Below are 27689 nucleotides of genomic sequence, written 5' to 3'. Positions count from 1 at the left end.
AATTCATTATTCTTTGAAATTCATTAAAATTGTCTACACTGTTTAAATCAAATCCAGGGCTCAAACTTGCCCATACATACAGACTGTAGGCTTTTATTTAACCTCAAATTTAAGCCCCAAGTTTTGTCCTGAGTGGTCCCACACCTGGATCATAGCTTCAGTTTACTGGCTTACTCAGGCCAGATGCTGCTTTAGCCCTCTAAGAGAAGATACCCTGCATTAGGTCTTGCATGTTTTCTCAATGCCAGTGAGTTAGATCCTATTCAGGGGCTAATCAGTTTTCTCTAAGGGCCTTCTCCTTTTTGTGGTCCAGGACTCTCATTACCTGCAAGGGAGGTCATAAATTTGGCTCTTAAGGAAACATCTGTGATGTTGGAAAGTAATGTGCAGTGCCTAGAAGATGTGCAGCTTCTCTCAAATTCAAGGATAAGGACTACATTTCCCAGCCCCTTCTGTTCCCTTCTCCCTTGCCAAATAAACACCAATGAGGCAGCAAAGATTGGAAAAATAAACTGTAGCATGGAAAAGCAAAGTGCAGGCAAGGGACTGTTCTGTCAGGTGTTCCTGGGCAGCTGAGATACCTCCATCTGGCTAGCTGCATGACAGCATGTTTTGTCAAAGAGCATAACAATTATTTGCTGCTATTGCCCCAGACGGTGTTTTGGTTACATAAACCATGTATTCGGGCATTCATTTGTAGTTTTCTCCTCACTTTCTTGGAAAGCCAGAAGCTATAGTTTTAGTTAGCTGAATTCCCTTGTGTGCCCCTGCCCTGCTTGCCCCTGCTCCCCACGCAACCCAGCAGCTCAAGGAGGGAAGACTCCATTGTCACTAAAACTGTTCAGTTTCCATGGCAATAGGAGCTGATAACACCAGAACTTTCTCCCCTCTTGCACATTCCCTCCCCCAACCACCTTCAACATGTTTTTTTCAGAAAGGATTAGAAAAAAAATGCAAAACAAGAGTCCTAAGTCAATGCTCTCCTTCATTGTTCCCCTTGGAGCACCTAAAACCAAGTGAGGTAATTTGGGTTGAAGAATGATGATGCCCTAGTGTGCATAAGCAACCAGGGCTGCAAATTCAGCTTGCCGATGCTCTGGTTCCCAACTGCTCACTGGCGACAGGAGGTTGCAGGTTCCCAGAAGTTTCAAGCAGACTGTGCTTGTCACCAGCTGTCATGGTGGGAGTCCCTCTTCCCCTGCATTTGTGATTACATCTTGTCTGTCATCATTTGTTTCCCACAGTGAGTATTTGGAGAGCTCGATCTGAGGCAACTTCAAAGGGCAGATTCTGAAAATTGAGAGCCTACTAAGTTTTGAAAGTTGAGATAATGTGAACACTAATTGCGCTGGAAATGCAGGCCAGTGTCTCTATGTGCATGAATTTAGGAGAAAAGTCACTTATTTCTGGGCTAGCACTCATCAGCTTTTTAAGTCAGGCAGTTCTCCAGCAAAAAAAAAAGAGTGAGCAATTTCTCCAGTTCGCTCTACTCCGTGAAGCAATTGTGTTCATGTGTTGTTGGAGATGACGCCATTGTCCCTCTGGGAAGGGAGATGTTCCTTTGCATGACTCTGTCCTGTGGGTCCCTGTGCAAGGAGTGAGTTCATGCAACCTGCCTGGCCTTGGGGGCATTAATTCCACTGAGGGAGCGTTTGTTCTGCCTCTCTTGAGCCAAGTGCTGTAATTTGCTGTCTGTGGTGGGAATTATGTCTGTCTCTGCCCTCTTCTGTGGCATCCCCATGACATGTTCTGGTATGCAATTTCCTTGTGTAAATAGGTAGGTAGGTTAAGGGGGAGAGGGCTTCACTATGTGGCCGGAGGGATAATTCTGATGACAAGTGTGTGTCTAGAGTATGTCCAAAACCTTTCCCTTAATTACTTGTTGCTTGGAGTCCAATGACTGAGGAGAGGCTGGTGTATCTTTCAGAGAATGTCCTGTGTGCCTCTCTCTATTGTCACACTGGAGCTTGCCACATAGATCTCGAAAGCTGTGGTCAAATCCCATCCTAACCTTGCCTTTGAGAGGAATTGCATGACTTCGTATATTTTGGCATTTTAGGATGTACCTGCAGTGTATTTTAAAAGCTTTTAAAAGTAGTAGAGTCAGAGCAAGACACAGTACTTTGTGTAGCCTCTTCAGTGCCTTCAGTGGTAATACCGTCTCTCTATTCCAGCCTGAAATTTTCCTGTTCCTACAGCCAAAGATTGCTGTCACCCATCTAATCAATCACTGCATCTCCCTATCAATTAATTCATCTGCTTTCTCCATTGTCTCCAAGCTTGGTTGGTTGGAGTTTTTTCCCCTCTCTCTCCTCTTCTGAAGAAAGAAAATCCCCTCCTATTAGTAGGAACAGCAAACTTTGTTCCCAGGTGTATGCTGTTACATTTGTTCACACTGGAATACATATTATTTGCATTTCCAAAGCAGTTCATACTGTTCTATATTGCTGACTTGTCCTCTTCATTTCTTTTTCTATTCTCCCAAAAATATGCTTCAACTGCAAAGTCTATCAGTGATTTTTTTTTTTTTTTAATTTTCTGCCAGGTTGTGATAAATAAATAAAGAACAGAATGGCAAGAATTGTGCATTACAGAAGTACATCTGCTCACGAATGAGTCCCCATTTACTGTTGCATGTGAGGTTTATTACTTAGCCAGTTTTTCTCCAGCTAATGTATGTCATGATGATTTCATATCATTCCAGCCATATCAACATAATTACTTGTGTGAACTAGATTTGTAATCTCATAAGAAATTATAGCACATTAGTTTGATGATGTCTATTTTTCCTTAAACCTGTGTTGATTATGGTTAATTATATTATCCACCTTTAATCCGTAATCTATCAAAGCTGCATACCAGTGATTTCATTACTGTACCGTGATCAGCATCAGTTCAGTCAGCCTACTGAGATCACTGTGTTTCTAAAGTACCGGCACAACATCAGAATTTCTCTGACCCTTGGATGCTCTCCCAGTTTTCTGACACTAATCAAAAATCATCAGTACTGGTCCAGATCTTTTCTGGCCATCTCTTTTAAAACACTTGTATATAAATTGTCCAAGCCTGCTTATCTTAGAATATCCCTATTTGATAGGCACAGCCTAAAATACTTGATCATAGCTGGAGCTGAAACTAGCTCATTATCATCTGTGGTACATATACATCATCTGACCTTCCCCATAGAACTTTTTTTAATTGAAGTTTTCTGCCTTTTTACACTGTTCGTGACAATTCTGTTTTCTTGTTCCAGTGATTAACTTGTACCATTTTATGTGCTCGTTCAATTCTCTTACAAATTTTCTGCAATTTTCATCTTCTAATTTATATTCATTGCTATCAACTTCCCCTCTCTTGCTATTACATTGCTGCTTTTGCTTTCACTTATGTTGCACTATCTTTTTAGGCTGTTCAGCTTTCATTTCTCTACTGAAGCTTCTTGGATACCTGATAAATATTCCTAAACACCACTTGATTGTCATCCACAGTTCATGAATTAAAGTCTTTGTCCTGACTGGTTTGATGCATGGCTGTTTCTATGTGTTTTCAACTTTCATGAATATGGCCTCTGTAATCCATCAAGTATATCTAGTACTGTTGATGACCTTACTTGATTTGTGCATAATACAAGTAATCAAGTAGTCCTAGCTTTAAGTCCTATGGAGAAAGAAGAAAAAAAAAAAAGGCACTTAATAGACATTCTCTGTATCTTTCATCCTTAAATGCAATTTTCTTTGGGTTGTAAGGCACATCACCATAAATGCTGGGAAATTGCAAGGAGATTTAGGTGTCCCCAACACGTTGCCCAAATTCAGCTCTTGCAAATGTATAAGGGGAGGGTTTTCTCTTATGAATTACAGACCAATACCAAGAGAGCTAGTCAGTTTGTTTTCTAGTGTGATCTGGACATATCTAATCACAATCATAGGATAATTTGGGTTGGAAAGGACCTTGTGAGGTCTTCAGTCCAATCTTCTTGTTCAAATGAGGGTCAACAACAAACTCAGGTTAGGTTGCTCAGTTGTCCAGTCAAGTCTTGAAAACCACCACAGACAGAGATTGCACCACCCTCTCTGAGCGCCAGCCCCACTGCTGATTTATCTCCGTAACCAGTCTGAACCTCCCTTCCCTGCTTGGATTTGTGTCTCGTGCCATGCACCACTGCAAAGACCCTGGCTTCATCTCCTTACTGATGTCCTTGTAGGTATCAAGGAGCTGCTGTTAGGTCCCTCCAAAATCATATCCTCTCCAGGTTGCACAAGCCCCCAACCACAGGGAGGGTGCAGGACCTTGCATTTGTCTGTTGAATTTCATGAGGTTCCTGTCAGCCCATTTCTCTAGCCAGGAGGAATTATCTACTTTATATGGCAGAAAATTAATCCATAAGTATTCATTTCCAAATTGCCACTGATTTCGTACTAGAAAATGCCATTTTTGACGGAGTGTGCTACTCCCCCTCCCTCTCTGTCCACTTGAGCCTCCCTAGCTAGGTTAAAATCATTGATTTTAACATTCCTTTCATGCAGATCTTCCCATCAGGCTTTCTTAATGCCATTTAGGCTGTTTATGCTCATAAAATGAACAATTCCTATTCTCTTTATTACTCAGGCCCCTGGCACCAGTTGTATAGACAATACTGTTTTTCTCCTCTTTACATTTTTTAGTGCCTTGATTAGGTTTTTTGTTCTTGACATGGAGGCTCTGTAACAATTAACTTTTTTCCTAATTTAATCACTTTCCCCTTTGGTCTTTCATTTAACAATCTCCTGACTGGTCTATCTCTCTGTTCCCTAAAAACTAATTCTTCTTCTAATGAAATGCTGGTTAATATTTCTGCTTCTCCAGGGGTAGCCCAGTGCTCTGCAAGCCTCCAGCCGGTGTGGCTGGCCAAGCCGGCAGTTTGTTACTAGATTCCTCTATCATCTCCTTTGCCTGTTGGCCAGGACTGGTCACGAAGGAGCTCAGTGGAATATTTCTTGTCCATCATCTTCTGAAATTGTCTATAACCTGTGGCATATAATGGTAAAAAAACCAATTAATTTCAAAATGCATCATCATGGGTAAATATTGTCCTGGAAGTTTGAAAACCTTCCTAAGTTTCCTTCTTTTTAATCTCATTTCACTTATAGTATAGCAGCACAGCTGTCCTGATATTTCCATTTCTTTTCCAAAGCATTCTTCCCTTTCGGAGTGGTTATGCAGCCTTTGGAGAGCATTTTCTGGCACCTTTGTACAGCTGGAGGTCCATTCTTGAGCGTGCCTGATAGCCCCTCAGACTGAGCAGAACATTTCTTCTTGCTTCTTGTGCCTTTTGACTAGTTGCCTCTTCAGGAGTGCTTTATACAGCTTCCACACTGGGACCCTGGAAAGTATTGCTGTCTATTAACTGAGATTATTATTATTATTAGGAGGAGGAGTTGTACCTTCTCTCTCTGATAGTTGTCTAATGTCCTTTTTTAATGCTTCCCCTAATTCCTTAGGTAGTGCATCCTTTCTTCCATAAACCTGCAGTGATCCTGCTTCCCGAGTCCATCCCTCCTAGCTCTTTCCAGCCCTGCTCTTGTCCGTGCTGTGCAGCCTCAGTCCATGCACCTCTGAACAGCAACTCACTCCTTACCGGGAAGCCATCATTTACACTTACAACTTCAAATTTATCCCCCTGCATTTCAGCCCAGGAAATGGGGCTGGAAACTCTCTGAAGGAAGAGAGGTACCAGCCCCCCTGCCTGAAATATCCACATATTCCCTGGAAAAAAAATCAGCACTGCATGGTACCCTTCCACGCTGGGAAGATGCCGCTTAGGCTGAAACACACCGGTTGGCCTTAATCGTGCAAAATGAGGGAGTATGGTGCCAATCTTCTGCTTTCTCTTTGCTTTTAATTAACTATGGTCCTTCAGGGACCTGGCCAGAATTTGCATAGTTATGACTTTAAAATCTCAGACCATTAAATACCCACTAGCAGCAGTGTAAACAGCAGAATGCTCAGAAAATCCTAGTTAGCTAATCTTCAATACCAAATAAAAGTTTCTATAAAATTATGGCAAGTTAAAGAAAGCTGTAATAAATACAGCAATTAGGTGTTTCAAGTGGTGAACAGATAAAGATGGAAACCAGCAAGCAGCAGGCTAAATAGTATCTTAATCAAAGGCAGAAATATCAGAATCACAGCCCTCCCCCCAAAACGCACTCACTTTTTCCTCCTTAATGATACTAATTATTTCATTTGCTTTCTCCTAGTAAAACTATCCATAGATGTACAACATATTGAAATGAAAGGAGTCATCAAAACGAAATGAATCACACCAGAGAAGAATCAAAACAAGGAGGCAGTGGTACCCTGCATGTGTTATGTGTAGTTCTCAATTATTGCCTGTGATTTTCTTGCCTCCCTAAAAGCTAATTCCCCACCACATGAATCCTTAGCTTTACATTAAAAAAAAAAAAAAAAAAGAAAAGCAGGACCAAAATGCAGACCTTTTTTTTAATTTTATTTTTTCCCCTCTAAGCAATGAAATACAGAGCTCAGAGCCTGTGTTCAGACTCCTGGCTTTCAAAAGCGAGGCCCCGTCGCTCGTCTTCAGTCATCTGAGCTTGGCAAGTCCCTCTGGCTTTCTTATCACAGTGTGAAAACCTGCTTATGTCTCTTCATATCATGTCTCTGAAACTATTAAGAAACTCCAATGTTTTCTCTTAGTACACAATTTGTAGTGAAATCTGAGTGTTCAGGGGTGTGAAATAATCAGATTCCAGTCTCACAGGCTCTGGAAGCTTTCAGCAAGCTTTTGCTTGGAGAGCAATTGGGGGGAAAAAAGAAAAAAAGTTTTTGTACTGGTAGGGGGGGAGAGTTGCAGGTTATTTTTCTAAGAATATTAAGCATCATAACTCTGGAGCTGACTCTGTAATTAATAATTGATCTATCACTCCCTGAAGAAATGTCTTACATTTTACCAACAGAATTTTAGCCTCTTTAGTTTGTTTTTTTTTCTTATAAAGGGGGGAAAAAGGATGTAATTTTTGCAATCCTTGTTTTACTAGCAAGGGATTTTTTTTTTCTTTACTTCTATCTTTCAGCTTTTATGTCAGCAGAGAGTTGTCTTTGTGCAGCGTGATGAGCTCTAAGTTTAAAAGAGATAAGCAGGGCTACTTAGTTGAGTGCACTGTGGTTTGCAGAACAATTTCGAGGCTACTGTGTAGTGTCTGGCCACATCCCATATGACGTTGTTCCATCCTTTCTACAGTAGGTGTTGAAAGGAGTTCAGCTCATCTATTTAGGGTGCAATTTTAAGCCTGGCCCTGGAGGCACCAAACTGTGCAAAATACGTGTAAATGCCTGCACAGCTTGCTCTTCAAGTATATATCAAGCGAGCTGATAGCAAGTTCAATGCTGGGGGCTGCCTGCCATCCCTATGCCTCCTGCACCACGGAGAAACCTATGTCCATACAGCAAAAGATCAGGTCCAAATAACCCATCAGTGGGGAGCCAGAGCATCCACGAAGACAACATCTTTAAGGAGGAGTCCATAGGTGACTGCAGCCCTGAAGTGGCTGGTGGGCTTCACGTGCAGCATGCACAGACAGCTGGTGCCCCACGCTGTCTGAAGCCCCTGACCATTCCCAATGTGAAGGTTGTGCCTTCCTGCAGCTGTGAGCAGGAGAGGGAAATAAGGGCATGGGCTGCAACACAACTCTCTGAGCAAGGAAAAGGGGACACCTAGAAAGACTCTTTAATTTCTGCCATAGCCCCCAGGACCTTTGGGGGCAAGTAAGGATGTGGCTCCAGCTGTAGAGAAAAAGGGATGGCATGGTGCAGAGATCTTAAAAAATAGGTCCTGCCTGGGAGCCCTGCAATTCCCAGGGCTGGCAAGTGGCCCATTTACATGCGCTGTGTGTTTTTTCTCTCCGCTGGTATGTGTGTGCCATGTAGCTGCAGACTTGGGGTGGAAGCAGTAGCCATCCTCTCTTGCCCAGCAGCTGGGCAGGCCTTGTAAAAATCTCCTGGCTCCACTTCTGATGTCTCCAGATGGATTTGCAAGAGATTGGATTCATCCTTTACCACTCTCCTTGTTGTCAAAGCTAGGGCATGTCCAGGCTTTGCAAGGACTGACAGGAGCGGTCTTGAATGCCACGTGCCCCACACTCTACTGTTCAGCTGTGTGCGCTTGTCCTCCTGCCTCCTTGCTGTTGCTCCAATGCTGATGGTCCCCACTACCCAGGCAGTCATGGGCACCAGTAAGTGGATTTTGCTGCCTGCCCTCCCTTTTTTTGCACACTACAGATCCATCTAATAGAGCCCCTGGGGGAGCCTGACCAGCCCTGTTCTCCTGCCCACTGCTACATCTCTGGCCACAGAAGTCCAGGACTGGGTGGATCTAGCGATGCACATGCTTTTTAATTTCCTTTCATCAGAACTGCTCATTAATGTAAGAGGGGAGATATGGGACCACTGGAGTACATTGTCCAGTGAGGGGATCAGCTTTGCTCCTTCTTTGTGTTGTAGCCACAGTCTTTGAAGTCAGAGCAGAGGCAGCGAGACCTTCCTGTCATCCTAGTGTGTACTACAGAAGTGGGAGGATTTAGGAGTAAATCAGTCTCCCACCACCATCCCACAAAATGCAAGTGGGAGATTTGAGCTGTGGGATGGTTCACGCATGGCTCACGTATCAGGGGGATTGGCCAGCTTGGTAAACGGAGAGATGTCAGCTCCAACTTTTGCAGCTAATATCCGAATTAAAAATTCAGACAGGGAAAACTGGCAGACTTAGTCTTATATTTTCCCTGTGATTCCTGTTCTGGAACTTTGAAGTGGTAGACATTCCAGTTTGTGGAATTTGATGGCCAAATCAAGGAACTAAGGACAGAAATACATATTCTTGTACATGTTAAGCCATCGTTTAAATCGCATCTAGTCATGGTATGGATACAAGTCAGGCTTAGACCCTTGATATTAGCTGAAGGAATTCAGAGCAGAGAGCAATCAAACAATTTTATGCCTTGGTCACCCCAGGTGCTCATAGATGCAAGGACCAAATAAAAGTCCACAGGCAGGAAAAGCTTCACTTTGCACAGAGACTGATGGCAAGCCTGAAATTACAGCTACGAAGTTTCCTGCTTCAGTGCCAAACCCAAATTTATTTGACAAAGAAATATGAATTGATTAGACTGCAGTTAATTAGATTTCAATTGAAAACCCCTATCAAAGAAGGGGAATTAGGCAGCTTTTGAATTTGACAAAAACATATTGGCTTTGTGTCATAAGAAAAATACTGCCTCGGTGTTTTTCATGAATGCTTACAGAACACATTTTAAATATTGTTTTTTGGCTGCTAATTTTAATCAAATGGAAGTTCAGGAGCTAAGATTAGGGAATTTAATAAGTATTTAATAAAGGTATAAGGAGATGTAAATATGAAGAGGTAAATGGTAATGTTTGAACTGTTTTAATCATGGATTTCATTGACTCTAATTGAGAGGAAGCTGCTAACCAGGCACTGCATAAGCACATTATCTTGGGTTACACATACAGCAAGGTAAAGTCTGAATTTGCTGGACTCCTTACATGGTTTTCATATTCTTGCTATGTCTATTTTATATAGCCTTTGTTTTTATTTCTCTGTCCTTCTGGTCAATCTGCTCTCCTGTGTCTGCCAGAGCGCCATGCTGGCCATGCATTTATGCTGTTGTTGGGCAATGAGCATCACTCTTCTCTCCCGAGTTTCATTATTGGTGGAGAAGTGGAGAGTTCCAAGACAGATCTAAGCCTGTTCTCAAGCTCGTGGGTGCAGAGGAGCAGAAGAAGTGCCAAGCTGTAGCTGATGAAGCTCTTCTGTTGTCGAGACCTCGTGAGCAGTGAAGGTTTGCAGTGCTGGTGGTTTGTGTGCCCCCTTGTCCCCGTGTGCTCGTACATCAGCCCAGCCACTTTCTGGACAGGGTCAATGTGCTAACAAATTGCTCACTTGTTCTCTGCGCTAGCTTGGCCTCGCTCTGTTAAACTTGGTGTCTCCTGTGTGTTCAGCTGAGCAGACTTACCTGGGCATAGGCTAATATTTATCAACAAGGCAGAGACTAAGTGGGAGGAGGCAGCAGGAAGATCAGTAAGGAAAGGGACCAAAGGAAAAAAGATGAAGGAAGAAAGAAAGGATTGGGAAGGGTATTGAAGGACATGAGGCAAAATGGAAAAAGATGACAGGCAAGGGGCGACTGGAAAAAATGGAAGTGAAGAAGGAAAATTAAAATGAGAAGTGGAAATGTTACAGGCAGGCATGAGTCAGAGAGATGGAGAGAGAGAGGGTAGGGAGGAGGTGGGATGACCTAGAGTGGGGAGGGAGGCAGAGCTCGAGCAGAGAGCTATTCCTTGACAGGTGTCCCCCCTGCTTCTGCAGGATGAACCCCATGGTGATGAACACCAGTGCCCCTCTCCCATTTCCCACCCTGTCAGCGTTGCCGCCATGCATCAACCTGGAGCCGTATGGTGCAGGGATGGTGTGTGTGTCAATCCCCTCTTCCAGAAGAGTTTCATGCAGAAAGTTTTGAAGAAGAAAATCTCTAGCGAGGGAAGAAGAATTACCGTATAAATTCAATTATCTTGACAGCTTAGAGCTGGAATTCCATCACAGATCAGGAGTTTCTCTCTGATTTAGGATAGTTCTATCTTCCTAACCTGCCCCTACACTTGCCTGCCCATGCCAGAGGCTGCAAAATGCTTTAGTGGTGCTAGAAATGAGCTGCTGTTTCCCTCAGGAGAGACGTGTTCTCCCTGCCCCATCGCGATAAGGGGAAAGGACAGCTCACAACCAGAACAGTTTGTTTTTTTTTTTCCCCACATCCTAAGGTTTGTCTGACTGGTCCTGGACTTTGAAAAAAATAAGGCTTTTGCAAACAAAACATGCTTCAAGCAGTCAAGAAAGGGGAGAACTAGATGAAGGGTAATCAGGTCATGGGGGCAATCCTTGCTCATGGCACTAAGCTGCCACAAAGCAAGGACAAGGAGCCTGGAAATCTCCTGGAATTTAATAAGGAGGCAACCATTTTGTACTAGCTTTAATGTTGCTGTGCTCTTGGTTTACAAATACCCAGCAAACACACGGTTCCCTGGGTTGCTGGTGCTATATAGGGATCCAAGCACCGAAGGTCGGGTGCCTGCCTGAGAGTCCAAATAAGCACCGTGCGCCTAATCCATCATCACAAGATTTTGAGACACAGACACAGGAAAATGTGAACCTCCTAACATAAATCTGCTGCCAGTTTCTAGCTGTTCACTTTTTGTGACATGCCCTTTTGACTCTCTGTCAACTTGTCACCACCTCCACATGTGGCAGTAAGAGATCAGGTACAGCCCAGCCCTGGAGGGGTTACGTGTACAGGTTTCCAAGCAGTGGGGAGCGGGGCTGGCTGGAGAAAGATAAGGGCAAAAACAGCTGGTCTGGCAGTCCCTGAAACGCTGCAGATGCCCACTGACTTCAGCAGAGTTGCTTAGAGATCCCATTTCATTAGGCGAAGGAGGCAACATTTGGATTCACTGGTTTTACTGACACAGAAAATGTGGGGTTTTTTGTTTTTTTAATCAATGGAGTTTCATTTCTCCCTGTTCACTCGCAATCCATCGCTGTATGGGCATGCTACCCTTGTGCGAAGAGAAGCACAAATGTAAGCTGATGCTAACGCCATCGCTAGGGCTGCAAAGGTGAGAACAAGCGTCTCTAATGCAAAATTGCACTGGAATTATGTTGGAGTTGTTTTGGATACGATTTACGTGACTACAATAGGCATAAATCATCCACAGGGGTTTATGCATCCTGGATGTGTGTCCTTTTACAGCCAAGACGAGGAGGCCTCAGGAAGAGCCATGGGCAGAAAGGGTCTGCTAGGGCTGAGCTCGTTTTTGTTAGAAGTTGCTCTCTGAAGGATTTAACAGTTGCCCTTCTCTGACCCATCCTTGGGAAGAGCCTGCTATTTTCACTGGTGGAGTGATAAGGGGGTTTTTTTTGTATTTTTTTTTCCTAGTTAAACCAGAAAGTAATCACAGCAAATCTGCAGCCACTGAGGGCTGCAGGAGGCTGGCTCACTGGCTGTAGGAGCTGCACGGTTGCAGCTAGGGTAGCATTCGACTTGCTCCGAAAGGACCCACGCTTGCTACTTTGACGATTATTATTTTTCTAATGACACGTGGACTGTGCTATATAGGTGGAAGGCTCATTCCGCCTAGGAGAGGGTAGCAATGTGCACCTGGTTATGGTGACTTCCATTGTAATTACCAGCGATGTGGTTGTAGCCACAAGAGGACAGAACTCAAATGGTTTGTAAATGGAGGTTCTACTTTTAAATGAATTTTGTATGGCTAAGTCTAAGAAAAGAAGTCACCTCTGCCCACTGATTTTATCTCAGCCCTAGCTCTGTGGTGTTCCCCTGTGCTCAGTTTCTGTGAGGGTCACACTGTTCTCCAGGACCTCTCATTTGATCACTTGCAGTTCAGAAAAGACCACTTTTTGAAATTAGACATGTTTTGGGGCTATTTGCTTACTTGATATCTGGCAGGGTATGTTTCAGGTTGTTCTGCTACTGCTGAAAAATAACTTTTTGCCTTCAGAGGTCTTTGCCCATAACCATAGTTCCAAAGTTTTGGCAGGTCTGTCTAATTCTGGAGCAGCAGCACGCTGATGAGGCAATCTTGCTTTATGCCTTTGGAGCAAGGTTGATCAGTGCTTACTCAAGGCCCTTCACAGTGCGTTTGTCTGCACCACAGTTACGTCCTTTGTGTGATGCCCTGTAGTCATGTCTGTACATTTATGTCAGTGTGTGTTCTTCCTCCTTTCGTACCCGCTTCCCAATTTCATCTGACTAGATCCCAAGTCTCTGTCTATCGCTAATGCTTTCTGTAAGCTATCCAAGTATTGCTGCTTGGTTTGGAGTGGGATTTTTTTGGGGTTGCATTTTTTTGGAGGTGTGAATATTTTGATTGTCTGCATGAAATCCATCCTTTCTCCTTCTGCACTCAGTGTATGTGGAACTGACAGCTCTAGGGAGGTAAATGAATGCTACTGCATTTCAGAGGAAGAATTATTTCATGCAATTACCCTAAAAGTGCATGAGAGAACAGAGTGAAAGGGATGAGGGAGAGAAAGAAAGAGAGCATGAGAGAGAACAATCACAACACTTCGACAGGTTTACCTCACTGTGTTTGAAAATCTATCACTCTGACAAGTCCCTTTTGTGAAAGGTGTAGACAGATAACTAGACAATTGCTCTTCAAGGTCCTTTTGAGTGAAGAGAGTGATTGATGGAAGGATCAGTCCATTTCAGTCAACTTTCACTCAAGTAATCTCCCTGATATTTCTTATGGACTGGCTGTATCCCATTTCCCGTTCAACATCTTACTTAGGATCTCTGCTTCACTCCTTAGTGGTTCCTGTGCAGAGGGTTTTGGGTGGACTTCAGGTTACTGACTTGTTGGTCTTCCTATATAAATTATAATGTTTTTGGTTTGAGAAGGAGTGCAGCAACAAAAGGCTGTGTCCTTTGTTGCCTCCTTGTTTCCTAAGCATGTTGAAAGCACAAGGAGAACGGAGCTTTTTGTAACTTCATTATTCATACCTGTGAAAAGATTCAGGAGAATCAGTTTCTGCCCTGACTCTGCTGCTATTTCACCTGCCAACTTTGTCACCCTCTTGACCCCCTCTGCACATCAGGGTCACCCCAGGGAAGCTGGTGACAACAGCCCATATCTTCCTGGAGGCCTCATGCACCTATGTTCACTAAAACATGCAAAATGCTTTGAGATCCTCAGGTGGAAATTGCTGGCCAGCGTAAATGGTTAGTATAATACAGTTTCTTGCTATGCTTTCCAAGAGGCAGCCAAGTTACTGGACATTTGCCGTACTGTGTGAGGAGGGGAGCACTGGGCTAAGGGATGCTGCGCCAGGTCACTTTTTTTTGCCTGCACCTGCTGCTCTTGCAGCAAAGCCAATACATTCGTCATCGCTATTTGCACTTTGAGGTTATTTAGGGAGCGTGATGTTGGGTTAGGGAAGCTAAGGTCTAGCATATGTCCTAAAATTAGGCTTTTCCTCTTTTGGTTGGTGTCAGAAAGGAGTGATTCACAGCTATGGGAGAGCCTGCCTACTTAGCTGAAGCAGTTACTGCTTTAAGTAAAAAGTTTGTCTCTACATGAAGTAAAACAAGTTAGCTGAAGCCACCTCCAGGGGCATCATCCTGCACTGTGAGATGAGGGAAACATGGGGAGCACCCTGCTGTGCTGCAGGTAACACTCAAGAGAACTGACTGTGCAGGCCCCCTCCTCCTGACCTCGTGGGAAAAGTCCAGCCCGCATGTGTGCCCTCGGCAGGAGCACACGCTCCTCATTGCGGCATCTTCTCACAGCTCCTTTCCCTCCTGATGGTTGCAGCAGGTAAGTGTTACTGCAGTTCCTGGCCTCTGTCCTCATGGTGTGCTCTCACCACTTGCTGTCCTGCTGCCGTCTCACAGACAGGCTGTGTTTTCTGCCAGGGCAGCTGTGGGCTCCAGTCCTGCCCCAGGGGGGCTCCCGGAGCCTTCAGCTTTGCTCCCAAAGACTCAGGCTTCATCCCTATGACTTCCAGAAACCCTTCAATGAAGAAAAGATGACTCTCTAATTAAAGCCAAGGTTTTGGATTCTTTTAAACTTTTTTTTTTTCCTCCCCCTCTCTCTCTCCAGGATGGTGGAGTACTCCCTGGATCTCCAAAATATTAACTTGTCTGCAATCCGTACTGTCCGCGTCCTGAGACCCCTGAAAGCTATCAACCGTGTGCCTAGTAAGTCATGCTTCACTCTCACACTTGCTCAGTATGGGCATGATCAGTAAGGCTGTGTCTGGTGAGTTTCTTCAGGCTGGGTTCAGGTGCAAACTGAGTGGAGGCTGCTGCATGGTGTGTGCAGGCTTTTCCCCATCATGGAGCCAAGGGGTGTTGTTGGATGGGCAAGAAAACTACAGTCTCCCAGCATATCTGCCCTGGCCATCCTTTGTGCATAGCCACGCTAATGGCTCAGGAGCTGAAGCTGAACAATGTGCAGAAAAGGAAAGGGTGTTTTCCCACTCTTACTAAAGGACATCGCAGGTTTGGTAATGTCTGCAGCCTCAAAAAAGGATGTGTGTGAGGTCGGGAGAGGGGTAGGCTGGGGGAAGCAGGGAGAATATGCTTAGGCTTTCACACACTCTTCCAGATATTCTCATCTGAAATTTTTTCACACCATTACTGCTCAGGGGCATGTGGCACTAGCTATTTTTTCTCTTCTCCTCACCCTCTGCTTTGTACACTCTCTTTTGTGCCAACTATCCCCTCTGCGAGCTGGCGTGTGTGTTTGAGCCGGGCTGAGCACCGCTGGGCACAGGGCTGCCGGGTCTGCTGGCGAGGCTGGATGTGTCAGCAGCCGAAGTGCTGCTCGCCAGCGCCGTTCAGGTCTGAGACACGTTCCCCAGCTCGGGTCTGCATGCAAACCAGAGAGATGCTGCAGCCCTGGGATGCGAGCCGCAGCCCTGGGGCATGTGCCACACACACGTGCTGCTCCCGCGTGCTCTGCACTGGTGGCCTCTCCACAGCCCTTGCCTCCCCCCTTCGTGGACACTGGGGACAAGACCAGCCTCTTCGCCACGCTTTGCAGCTTTTGTTGGTGCTGACCTGTTTCTTCCCTCTTCATGCCTTCCTCTGCCTCTCTCTTTTTTTTGCTCAAGTCAGTGTTGTTCTCCCTGCAACCCTGGAATGAGTTAGCAAACGTTGCTGCCGTTATTTAACTATGGGAGATATCGATGGAGGTGGCTCAGGCTTTGCAGTGGTTGTATCTGTACCACTTCCATCAGTGGCAGATGGAAGCAAACTGGCAGGCAGGTTCCATGCTATTGGGGTCAGGGGGTTTCAAGAGCACTCAGCTCGGTCCACTGTGTCGCTTTATGTTTCTGGCTATTCCCAGTGCAAAGACAGCAGCTGCCACGTGCAGCCCTGTGAGACCCTTGACATTTCTTCCACAAGTTTTCTGTCTTGCAGAACAGCAGGAAGTCTCTGCTCCTCTCCATAATCTCCCTAATCAGTCTGTCTGCAGTGGCTAAGACCTTGCCAGAGCTCTCCTAATCCTTCTCTTGAGCTCAGATGCTCCTTTTTCTTTTCCAGATCTGAGGAATTTTGCACAGTCAATCTCCCAGTCTGCATCATATGTTTTTCCTTGTGCCAAAGTCACTGTCACAATGCCACCTATTTCTTGAACGTGCTATGGAGGCAAATTTCGGGGTCTCTGGCTCCATGTAAAACCCTTCTAGAAAGGGGTGTTGTCCCTCTTCCTGGGTGTATTTTTATCTCTGGGCAATACCCAGAGCCAGAGGCTGCTGAAAGGTGCAATGGAGGAACTGAGGCACAGTCCTGTGTGCCCCACATGGCAGGAGAGCACCAGGCAGAGAAGTCGCTGGTTCGGGCACTGAGCATGCACCCAGGCATCTAACAGGTCCATCATGGGGTGATAAAGGTGGGAGCCAAGAACAACCTTTTGGCTATCGACTGTCAGCAAAACAACTCCCCCAGCCTGTCTCCATCTCTCTGCTCCTTGTCCGGAGAGGAGAGGGCTGGGAGCCAGCCGCAGGCCTGACTGTGGCCACGCGCTGTGGCTGGGGGCATCTTTTCTGCGAGGGGGTGGCCTGGAGCTCGTGCTTGGTAGGCTCACCCCTTCCAGGAAGCGTGCGGCTGGCTGCGTGAGGGCAGCACCGTCCTCACGTTATGTAGTTCCCTTTCCTCCTGCTTCATAAGGCGTCCTGTGACTGTGCCCAAATTCCACTTTGAGGCTGATCCCTGTTATCAGGGTAGACTTAACACCGGTGGGTAAGTGGGAGCATCTTGAATGACATCCAGTTGACTCCTGCAGATGTCTGCCATGTTAATTGCTGGATGCTGGTGGTCAGGAGCAAGGCTTGACTGATTAAAAGTCAAGGCCTTGTGTTATTCCTGTTTATCTCCTGGAACAGCCGGAGCTGCCCCACTGCTGGCAGGAGCTGCCTTGGGAGGAGCGATGTGAGCAGCATCAACACTGGCCCACCAGGGACCTGCTCTCTCCATGCGGAGGCACCAGGGATGCTTTTGATCATCTCGCCTGACCTTTGCAGAGCACAGGCGGTTGAATTTCCCCTGGCTGTCCTGGCCATGATGCCGTCTGTCTGCTCCTTTGATCGGCATAAAACTCTACCTCTATGAAATCGATGCTGTTTTAATTTCCACGCTGTGGTTAAACCTTTATGTATTTTTCTCGCTACATAAATCTGTGGTTATATGCAGAGAACGTTTTGGAAGAAAGACATCCTGCCATTAATTAAAAAAAAAAAAAAAAAAGAAGTCAGATTCCCTGGGAGAGGAAACACTGACTTGAGAGTTGAAAACTGGCAAAAAGGCTGTAAACAAAGGCTTGTGATAAATGGGAGTGAGCTCCGTTGGAAGAAGGTGCGTAGTGGGGTACAGCAAACATAATTAATGGGACTTTTGGTCACAAATCTTTTTTTAATGTCTTTTTAAAGTTCTTCATTACTGATCTGAAGCAAGAGGAAAGTCTATTAGTGAGATGTACTGATGATACCAAGCTGGAGGTGTTGCAGGTACTAGCAAAGAAAGTGGGAAATAAAACAGCGGGAGGTAGAAGGAGATTGAGGTCTTGGTGGGACCGTGAGGTATGTAGGGTGGGGTGGGGGGTTAATCCCAAAGGCAGATATTTGGCCATGTTCAGAAGACTTCAGTGGGACAATGTGGCCCAGCATTCACTGGTGGCCATTTCAAAGGCTTCCATGCGGGCACCCAGGTAGGGACCAATTTTCACAGAGGAGTCTGGCCATGTGGACTGAATAATGGCAGTCTATTGTCAGAAGAACGGACAGGGTGATTAGGAACCTGAGTGATTACTGCATGAGGGGAAGAGCGCTGAAGTGGTCTGTCTGGGCAGATTATTTAGTGCCCAAAGAACAGTAACACTTTAATAATCAGCAAGCGTTTGAAAAGTCTATGTGCTAAAGTGAGCAATTTCTAGAGAAATTTGAGAGAAATTTTGTACTGCATGAAGCAAAAAAAGACGCAATGCCAGAAAATTAGGAGGGAGGAAATTCAGAATGACTCTAAGGAAACAGTGGCAACATGGTAGAGGAAAAAGTATCACCTGTTAGATAAGTTAAATAAGCTTATTTTATATTCTTGACAGGTGGGCAAGGCTGAAGTTTAAATGCCCAAATTGGATATGTCTAAATTCTGCTTACCTGTGTTCATTCTCAACACATTACCGAAAGCCTTTTCTTACAGTGAGATCAGTGAGGCTTTGAAATAACATCCTAGAAGGAGCTGACAAATACTATTTGTGTGTGCTTGTGCTCATTATGGATAGCATAAAGGATCTATAGACTCTTCTATCTGAGCCATGACAGAAAAAGAAAAGGACATCCAGCGTAAACAGAAGGTGGCAAATGTAAAGTCCATTAAGGAAGTTCTCCACCCAGTTTGTAATTAGACTGTAAAACTTGCTGCCATGGTGTCATGGTGTAAGCCCAGCTGGCAACTAAGCACCACAAGGCTGCTTGCTCACTCCCCCCAGAGGGATGGGTAAGAGAAATAGGGAAAAAAAGCAAAGTAAATCTTGTGGGTTGAGATAAAGACAGTTTAATAGGACAGAAAAGGAAGGGAATAATAATAATCACAACAACAATGATGGTGCTAAAAGAATATACAAAACAAGTGATGCACAATATAGTTGCTCACCACCCGCTGACCGATGACCAGCCAGTTCCCGAGCCGCGGTCACTGCCTCTCAGCCAACTCCGCCAAGTTTATATACTGAGCATGATGTTATATGGTAGGGAATGTCCCTTTGGTCAGTTTTGGTCAGCTGTCCTCTCTATGCTCCCTCCCAGCTTCTTGTGCACCTCCTTGCTGGCAGAGCATGGGAAGCTGAAAAGTTCTTGATTTAGTGTAAATACTACTTAACTAAAACACCAGTGTGTTATCAACATTATCTCATACTAAATCCAAAACACAGCACCATATCAGCTACTAGGAAGAAAATTAACTCCATCCCAGCCAAAACCAGGACACATGGGAAGTCCTTCCAGTCCAAAATCAAGTAAGAGGCACTGTGTAAGTAAAGCAAGCAAAATGGGATGTCCAAGGGGTGAGAGCTCACCTAGAGACACCTCTAGATTTCAAACCTTCCTGCTTCAGGGTTAGAGCTGATCTTTAGCTACTGGTTATCAGCAACTGATTGCATTTATTGCAATTCTCAGCAGGATGTTCTACTGACCGTTTTGGATTTCACTTCTGGATGAAGAAGTCTGTGGCTCATTCCTCCATTTGCATGTAATCTTTGAAGTGCACTCAAGAAAACGTGAGGCACCCTAGTTTTGCAATATGTATCGCACCTTCATTACTATTCCTGCTTATCTCTTGCATTCCTGACTACAGCCCCAGGAACACTGCCTTTTGGGGCTTTATCTGAAAATGCATGAAACAAAAAATGATAGATTGTTCTGGTCCTATTACCATGTGGTTCAATTCCATGGTGGTGAGCTGGCGTGACAAGCCCCGCGAGTCACCAAACAGGTGTAAAGATGAAAAAAAAAACCCACCCTCTGTGTCTCTGTCAGAGGTAGTTGCTTTCTGCTCTGGGCATGGGCTTGGGGTGAAACTCCACATCCAGTTGTTGTTATTATCCTTTAGTGGTTGTGTGGTGGGTTGCTAGGTGAAACATTGCTGTTTCTGCCAGCTCTTTCATCCCTTCTTCTCATGGCAAGGCATAAGGTTGAGGGGGGAGGCTGGTTTTGTTTTATTTCTGCCTGCTTTTCAGCAGGGAGTCTGTAGTTGTTGCTGATAGTTTGAATTTCTTTCAATTCTGTTATTACTTTTTTTTTTTTTTTGACATTGGAGCAGAAGATGTTTCTTCAGTTTACTCTTTCTTGTTGTATTGGTGTTATGCAAAGAAGAGTCCTTGCATTGTGCTTGATGTCTTCCAGTTTCCACTTACAATTTAGTAACTGCTTTGTCATTTGGAAGCAGATTACTTCAGCTGACCACACTGTACGGAAGTGAAGGAGTCTGCTGCAGAGTGTTGCATAGCAACTTTATTGAATAGAAAGTGGACACGTGCTAATACTTGGTGTGTAAGTGCAGTAATACTTATATGGAGGTATAGGCATTAGAAATATAACGTTATATTCTTACTACTGGCTGTGCAGGAAATAGAGTTTCAGTTTTGTGGGAAGTTCTGCTTTTTCTAAATATGTGTTTTCTCAGTCAGAACAAGAATAAACATTACCCATCCATTTTAATATGGTTCTATTCTGCCTGATTTTAGGTGATTTGTTTGGCTTTTTGTTTTTTTCCTATACTTTGTCATGATGAAGAAGTTTAAAAATAAAATGCCCCAACCATGTCATTCTAGAAGTGTTGAAATACAACCTTTCAACTTTATAAAAATGCTTTCCTTGCCTCTTGTCCTCCTTTTTGCTAAATGATGTTTCAATAACTATCACAACACTGAATTGTTTCCATTTCAATTAAATAGCTTTTTTTTTGCTAGTAAAAGTGCTGTGTAGGAAAATCTTGTTCTAGCTCCATTTGTCTTCATTAATTTTTATTATTATAGTAGTTCTATGGGTCCAAATAGATTGGGTTTCTCTACTTTTCTTCTACAGCTCTGAGATATAAACCAAGGCTTGTTAGTTTAATCTTCCTCGCGTTTCAGGCCAGGTGAGTGCGACCCAGCGAGCGTCACCAGCAGAGTCAGGAATACAACTGACATCTCCTAACTCTTAGCCCTGCGTTCAGCTCACTAGACCAAAGCACCAATATAAAAATAGTCTGAAGCAGCTGAACCCTGGAACGGAAAAAGCAGATGTTTTGTATTTATATTGCCTGCCTTAAATCTGTATTCTGCACCGAACCACTTGCGTTTGGTGGTGTAAGAGTGCCTAAGACAGAGTGGTCTGGCTATGAACCCCACACTTGGCATGGGGGAAAAGTGATGACACTTAGTTCTCTAAATGTGTTTTTGAAGAACTAATTTCACTGATGAGCGTGTATGAAATTAGCTTCTGACTGAGATATATTAGGCTCTAAAACAGTCCCATTTGCAGCTAGATCAGACAAAAAGCATGCGCATTTGTTGGGTACAGTCCTGCCCTGGCAGTTGGAAATGCAAAGGAATTATTGCAAATAATGCAAAGGGTCTCTTCTAAGACACACTCCCTCCCCTCCAGGGTCTTTGCTTCAGTCTTTCCAAAAGAGGACTGATACTCACTTGTCCTCTTCCAACGTTGATTCCCTTTCAAAAATGCACACTCCTATTTCACTATTTTGGAAGTACATTTGTTCCCTCGTGGGTTTATTTGTGAAGCGATAACTGGAATTCAGATGTTGTTGTATTTTCCGAATATTTACACTTACCCCATCCACAGTTCTTTATATAAGCTGGCCCGTAAATATTTATTATCACATCTCAGTGACACACAAACCATTCATACAGCCACGTGCCAATGTGTACACACAGAGATTTATCCATACACAGCCACAGTCCTGAGCAGGTTAGTACGGGGACAAGAGTGATGTTCTCTCACAGTATCCATACACAAAAGTTAAGAGGTCAAAAAGCCCTTTTCCTTCCCTGGTCGGGCTATGTGTGACTCCAATGCATTCAAAGACGAAGCTGCCAGCTTTGCGTAGGCTCTGTCCCAGGCAGGCAGGCAGGCAGCGAAAGGATGGAGAAGAGCTGATGGGGGATGGACTCGACCGACGGGGCCGAGTTCAGTCTATATCCTCTCTTCCCAACCCAATCTCCTAGCCAAGCGGAGCGAAGCACGGAACAGAGCTGTGTGATTTATGCCTGGAGCAGGCCATTAAAGGATGCCTTTCCTTGGAGAGGGGGGCGGATCAGAGGTGGAAATGTAGCTCAGAGCAGCGCTTTCCTGTACGTGCAGCTCTCTGTCGAGTCAGTTGAGCCCTAAATCAGACAGGCGTGTTCAGGATACGGGCAAAGGGTGCGAGGGGGAGCAGAGCAGCCTGAGCATCTGTAGGGAGGAGAGCAGAGATGGAGCTGGGCTCGAAGGAGAAATGGACGGGAGGCAAGCGGCAGGGTTTGCCGGGCACAGCGCGCGAAGGTGTGATGCACCTCTGTGCGTGGGATAACGCAGAGAAAGCGGGGTCGGAGGGAGGGGGAAAAGGGGAGGAAATAGGAACTGAAACAAGGGCAAAGACTAGCATAAAGAAAGTCTGTTGACTCCCCGATAAATACACTGGGTGGGTTTGCAAATGAATGCTTCTCTGGGGCTTTTTAACAAACTTGACCCACAACATGTAGTGCTGGAGGAAGTCTTCAGTCACTGAAGACAGGCTCCAATTTCATTTACTTGTTGTCTGATCTCAGTGCTGTTTTTCATGTGCATTCCACAGTGTGCAATGTATTTCCATGTGTTTAAATGGGTAATCAAAGTAAATTTGGGAGAAAAAACCCCAAAACAAAAAGAAAATTATATCCCTGTGTTAGTATAGCATCATGGCAGGGACCTGGGGAGCACTGAGGTGTGGGAAATGTAGACCTGGTTTGTACCTTGTTTGTGCCTTGTTTTGTACCATACATTGCTTAGTCCCTTTTTTTGCAGTCACAGGTCATGGGAGAAAGTTATCTTTCCCTCTCTGAAGCATTCTGCTTGATTTCACTGTTGTTATAAGCAAGTATTCAAAAGTCACAAATGCTTTGTTTGTAGGTTGTCAGATGGGTTTAAAACCATGAGATTTGAAAAAGGAAAAGGGAAAAAAATCACATATTATTTTTATTTCTTCCTTGAGTTTCAGACCTTTAGACCTGTGACTCAGATCTTGTAGTCCTCTTTTTTTTCCTCCCATAGTAGTGAGGAATAGAAACTTCTTCTCTCTTTTTTTTTTTTTTTACTGTGATCCGAGATTGTCAAGTCATAGCAAGATTTCATGCCTGAAGGTTTATGCTATGCATTCCAAGACTCCCGATAAAAATCACAAGAGTTAGCAACAGTACTTCAGAGTTTGTGTTACTGGAAGTAAAGCAAGCCTGGAAAAAACCACCAAACCAAAAACCAGTCGTAAAGAGACCTTCGCTGGAATCTTTATTTCTCCATTCTCCTCTAGGGGAACCTGCACAGCCAGAATTTAAAAAATGCTTAGCGCCTCGCAGCTCCCACTGTGACAATTCTGCTGCCTGTTCAAACAAGCTCAGCCTCCAGTGTACACAGTGCTCTCGAAAGCCCAGCCACGTATTTTGCTGCCTAAATGCGAGCTGAGCTGTTTTGCAAAATCTGTCCCATGGGACCTATCAAGCAATGGATACCATGGAAATGTGAGCAATAATGACAGTGTATTATGGGGTGAAAGATAATGTCATATTACACTAATGCAAATTACACTTTGTGTGTGTGGGAAGGACAATTTACAACCATGACCTTAAATTTCTCCATCTTTGTGTATTTCAGGCCTGATTCTCCTCTTCACACACATTTCACCTAACATCACGTCACTGCCTGCAGTAGAAGGAAACATGATTCATGGTAGTGACAGCAAGAAGAAATTAGCTCCCTTAAATCTTGAGCAGAAGTTGCATTAACACTGTTTTACATAATGTTTTGCATTTTTCTGTCCTACTTACACAGTACTAGAGATGTGTAAAGAACTTGAGGGTATTTATAGAATGGAGGCAAGTGGCTCGCAGCCACAGCGCTGGAGTTACCTTTTGTCCCAGTGTTAGGTGACCCCTGCAATTCTGAGAGAAAATCTGGCACTGTACGTTTTGAATAGTTTTCACTGAGATTGAATGCAGTCATCATTGCAGTGATAAATGGAGAAAAAAATGAGATGATCAGTGAATGAACAACAGTAGCAGGTGGTAGTAGGTGTTGCTTATTAGATGTTCAGTATTAGAAAAAAGAACAGAATGACAGCAATCCCCTAGAGATGCACCTCTCCAAGAAATAATCTGACACCCAGCTTCCCTCTCCAAGACAAGGCTTTTAACAGCCAAAAGCTTGCAAGGGTTAATGGGGCGAGAGAGTAAAGAAGGGGGCTCCTGACTGAGACCTTTGCCTGTGTCTGTTTCTGTTCATGTCACAGATTATGTGGCTACCAACTGTGCTGCGATGGCACATACTGAATGTGAGTGCCTGTGGTGGATGTGGATCAGTGGACCTTAGCTGGGCTCACAGCATCCCTAACAGGTTACGCAGAACATCTCTAATAGGTTGTAGCCTGCTGCAAAGCTGAGGCACCTCCTGTTTGGATCACAGCAAAGCTTGGACTGGGACCCCTCTGTTTCCAGAGGGATCTGCATTTAGGTGTCAAGGTAAATGCTCTGGATCTTGCCCTCATCTTTGAGGCCATTGTAACCCTGGGATCAGGTCTGCAATTAGGACGTGTCACCTCTGGGCTTACTTCTTCAAAGCACCTTGGTAGCTCCACCTGGCATGGCCCTGGTTTCTGGTCCCTCTGTAGGGCTGATGAGGCTCCAGTCCATCAGGGAGGAACTATTTGATATGCTGGGTCTTGTGCACCTTGGACAAAGCTGAGAAATATGAGAGTTTGGGGCTGAGCTGACTCCACAGGGTCTGTTTAGATCACCTGCCTCCTGTGAAAGCCTTGGAAGGTGAGAATAGAGTCTGACCCTTCAAGCCACAGTTCATTGTTGACATTATTTGTGATCTGGTGAGGGGATAATTTTCCCTGACCTTGGTGTGTATTTCTCTTAGCATTCTCCAAGGGTTTTGGGGTTTTGTTTGTTTGCGGGGGGGGTGGTTTTTTGTTTTGTTTTTTTTTTTCTTTTGCCGTCTTAATATTCTCTAAAAAAATCCTTTATAAAGAGATCTTCACTGCCCTGTGCTAGAAACTGGGCCTGTTTCTCTGTAGGATTTGCTGAGGGTCTCCAGCAAAGAAATGCGGCAATAACTGCTTGGGGTGTGAGCCAGGCCAGGGCTCCATGGGACTTGTTGCTATATGCTATGTTAAAGGGAATTATCATTTTCAAGGCTGCTGACATATCTGTATGTTAAGTGTCACTAGGAGAGGCCTGTTTCCTTGATGCGTCTATGACATTTGATGGGCAGGTAGGAAGGAAAGCTCTGAGGCATTCAGAATATCGAGACTCAGCCCTAGCTTGGGCACCTGGGCCCCTTCGGCGATGTGCTGAGCATCGTGGCTGCGCAGCGCCCACACGTGTGTGTTCTCATCTTCCCCCCCAAGGGACACAGCGTGTCGTGGGTTTCATTTACACTCTCTTTTTGGTGGTTGTTTTAGCTGAGCCTGTGTTCGGAGGTATTGTAAGTGGTATCTTTTTTTTCCTCCTGTTACTTTTCTTTTTGATGCTCGTGTTGCCCTGACCTGATCCATCTAAAGTAAGCATCTTGCTGTCGGAGTGAAAAGCACTGCCAGGGTCTGTGCTAGTCCCTGGCTCCTGAGGCGGTTGTTTCTACAGCCTTGGAGCAAGCCTGAGAGAGTTCGTTCTTTTACATTAGTACACTTTAAACCTACTTTGGAGAGCTCTGTTGTCCCAGCAGGGTGAAGCTCTGACCAACAGTTTTTTCCTGGAGCTTTAGTCTCTCTTTTGGCTACCTCGGACTTTAGGTGAGGAACACTTTGAAGGCAAGGGCTGAGGGCACTTAATACTTGAACTTAATTCAGTATCCTAAGGGAAGTCACTGCACCGAGGCAAGGCTTAATGTGCCCATGCTACTGAGAAGATGAGCAACAGCTTTTTGTACTGGCTGAAGCTTTATAAGCGCTGGAAATGTCATGCTTTGATATTTTCTGTGTCTGTGGTCAAGCTGAGTGACAAAGATTTGGATAATTGGAGGTTAGATCATCAACCGGTTGAGTGGGATGAGGTGTCTGAGCCAGTCAGAGATGGTAGAAAGCTTTGCTTGTTGGCAAGGCAAGAGTGGGGTGTTGGTGCAGAACTGAGTGGCACTCCTAAGCTGTGGATCATGCTGATAACCTGCAAGTGCAAAACTCCCAACCCTAAATGTATCCTACAAGCACACTGGGAACCTGACAGAGAGATCAATGGAAAGACTTTGCTTGCCTCTGAGTGAGGGCAGTGTTCGATATTTGTGTCTGGGGCAGCTCTTCCAGAGCTGACTTAAGGTCCTAAAGGGGGCTTACAAGAAAGATGGGGACGGACTTTTTAGCAGGGCCTGTTGTGATAAGACAAGGAGTAATGGTTTTAAACTAAAAAAGGGTAGATTTAGACTAGAGATGAAGAAGAAATTTTTCCCAATGAGGGTGGTGAAACACTGGCACACATTGCCCAGAGAGGTGGTCGATGCCCCATCCCTGGCAATGTCCCAGGTCAGGTTGGACAGGGCTCTGAGCAACCTGATCTAGTTGAAAATGTCCCTGCTCATTGCAGGGGGTTGGACTAGATGACCTTAAAGGTCCCTTCTAACCCAAAGGTTCTCTGATTCTATGATCTTTCACTGTCCTGTACTGTCAGCTGGACCTGTTTTTCCATAGGGTTCATTCAGTATGAGTCAGGCCAGCCATCTGGGCATGCTCTTTCTTGCATGGTGCAAGCAAGGGGTGACAGTCTGCAATGGGAATGAGGCCGGCTGTGCAGCTGGAGGAGAAGGCATATGGAGCCGCACACGGGCTGTTCCAGCCGAGCTCCTCTTGCTTACACGTGTGTTTGCAGGAAGGGCCTCAGTTAGGAGGAATGCAGCAAGGGGAAAAAGATCTGCGTGGCAAGGGAAGCTGTGGGTTATAATAATGATCAGCTTGACAGCGCATCTACTGTTGCACACAGAGCTGATCGATCGATTTCTCTTCGCAGTACTTTGGCCCCACATTGTAGCTGATGTAAACGAATGCAACGTGCGAAATGACAGCTAAGCCTCGAATCAGCAAGAGATCAGTGAGGAGAGCCACAAGTTGGAGCACCAGCTTGCACTGTCCACACAAATTGAGATTATTTTAACTACGGGGGTTTGCTGCAAAAAAAAAGGTGCAGCACTTTCTGTGTGCTTTCTGCACAAATACCGTCTATCTGCTGGAATGGTTCCTCAGTTCTGAAAATTCCCGTAAAGGATCATGCACAGGAAAATCCTGCCAACGCCGTGCTAGCTGGGTGGACTGCCATGTGTCCTGGGGCAGGGGAGGAAGGAAAGAAGGCACGCTTGGACGAGCGGCCTGGCTGAGGGACAGAACTTCAGTTTCTGCGCTCTGCAAAATGTCCTGCCAGCTGCAGTCACAAATGCTGATGGGGAAGAGATTTGCTTTTGCTCCAGTTAAAATTACAACTGGTGGCTTGGCCCATGATGCAGATAAGATGGGTGCTGAGAATTATGTTTTCTTCCATCTGGTTTACTCTAAGCAAGGGATTGATTGTCTCGAACCGCTATCTCCTTTTGACTCTGCACTCATTAGCTTTATCCCTCACTGTAGAGCTGGGGAGGACTCAAAAGCTTCGCAGGTGGGTGAGAGAGAAGAAATCGGGATGAATAGGGTTTCTCACCCTCTCCTGAGCCAGTCCTCCATTCAGATCACGGGGTGAGTAGTGCGAGGGAGTGAATCAGCTCAGCTGTTGGTCCTCACTCTTGGAAAGAGGCAGGTGGAGAGAAGGCGAAGTGACAGCGCGGTGCCGAGCAGGGCGTAGGCCGCCGGGCACACCTGCACTGCGCGGCTGGCTCCGGCTGCCCGGAGCTC

The 27689-nt window shown here is 45.1% G+C and overlaps 1 protein-coding gene across 1 annotated transcript in view; it reads left to right on the top strand.

Moving 5' to 3' along the window:
- CACNA1I (calcium channel, voltage-dependent, T type, alpha 1I subunit) overlaps positions 1 to 27689 on the top strand; it is a gene marked incomplete at its 3' end in the record, with an annotated part of 154634 nt that overhangs the window by 69269 nt on the left and 57676 nt on the right. The window contains exon 4 of the mRNA XM_010284255.1: positions 14689 to 14786. Within this exon, the coding sequence (XP_010282557.1) occupies positions 14689 to 14786 (98 nt within the window). The remainder of the gene's footprint in view (positions 1 to 14688; positions 14787 to 27689) is intronic.

This window comes from Phaethon lepturus, unplaced genomic scaffold, assembly GCF_000687285.1.
Source record: "Phaethon lepturus isolate BGI_N335 unplaced genomic scaffold, ASM68728v1 scaffold7750, whole genome shotgun sequence".
In the NCBI taxonomy this organism is placed as follows: Eukaryota; Metazoa; Chordata; class Aves; order Phaethontiformes; family Phaethontidae; genus Phaethon; species Phaethon lepturus.
This window is presented reverse-complemented; position numbering and strand designations above follow the sequence as displayed.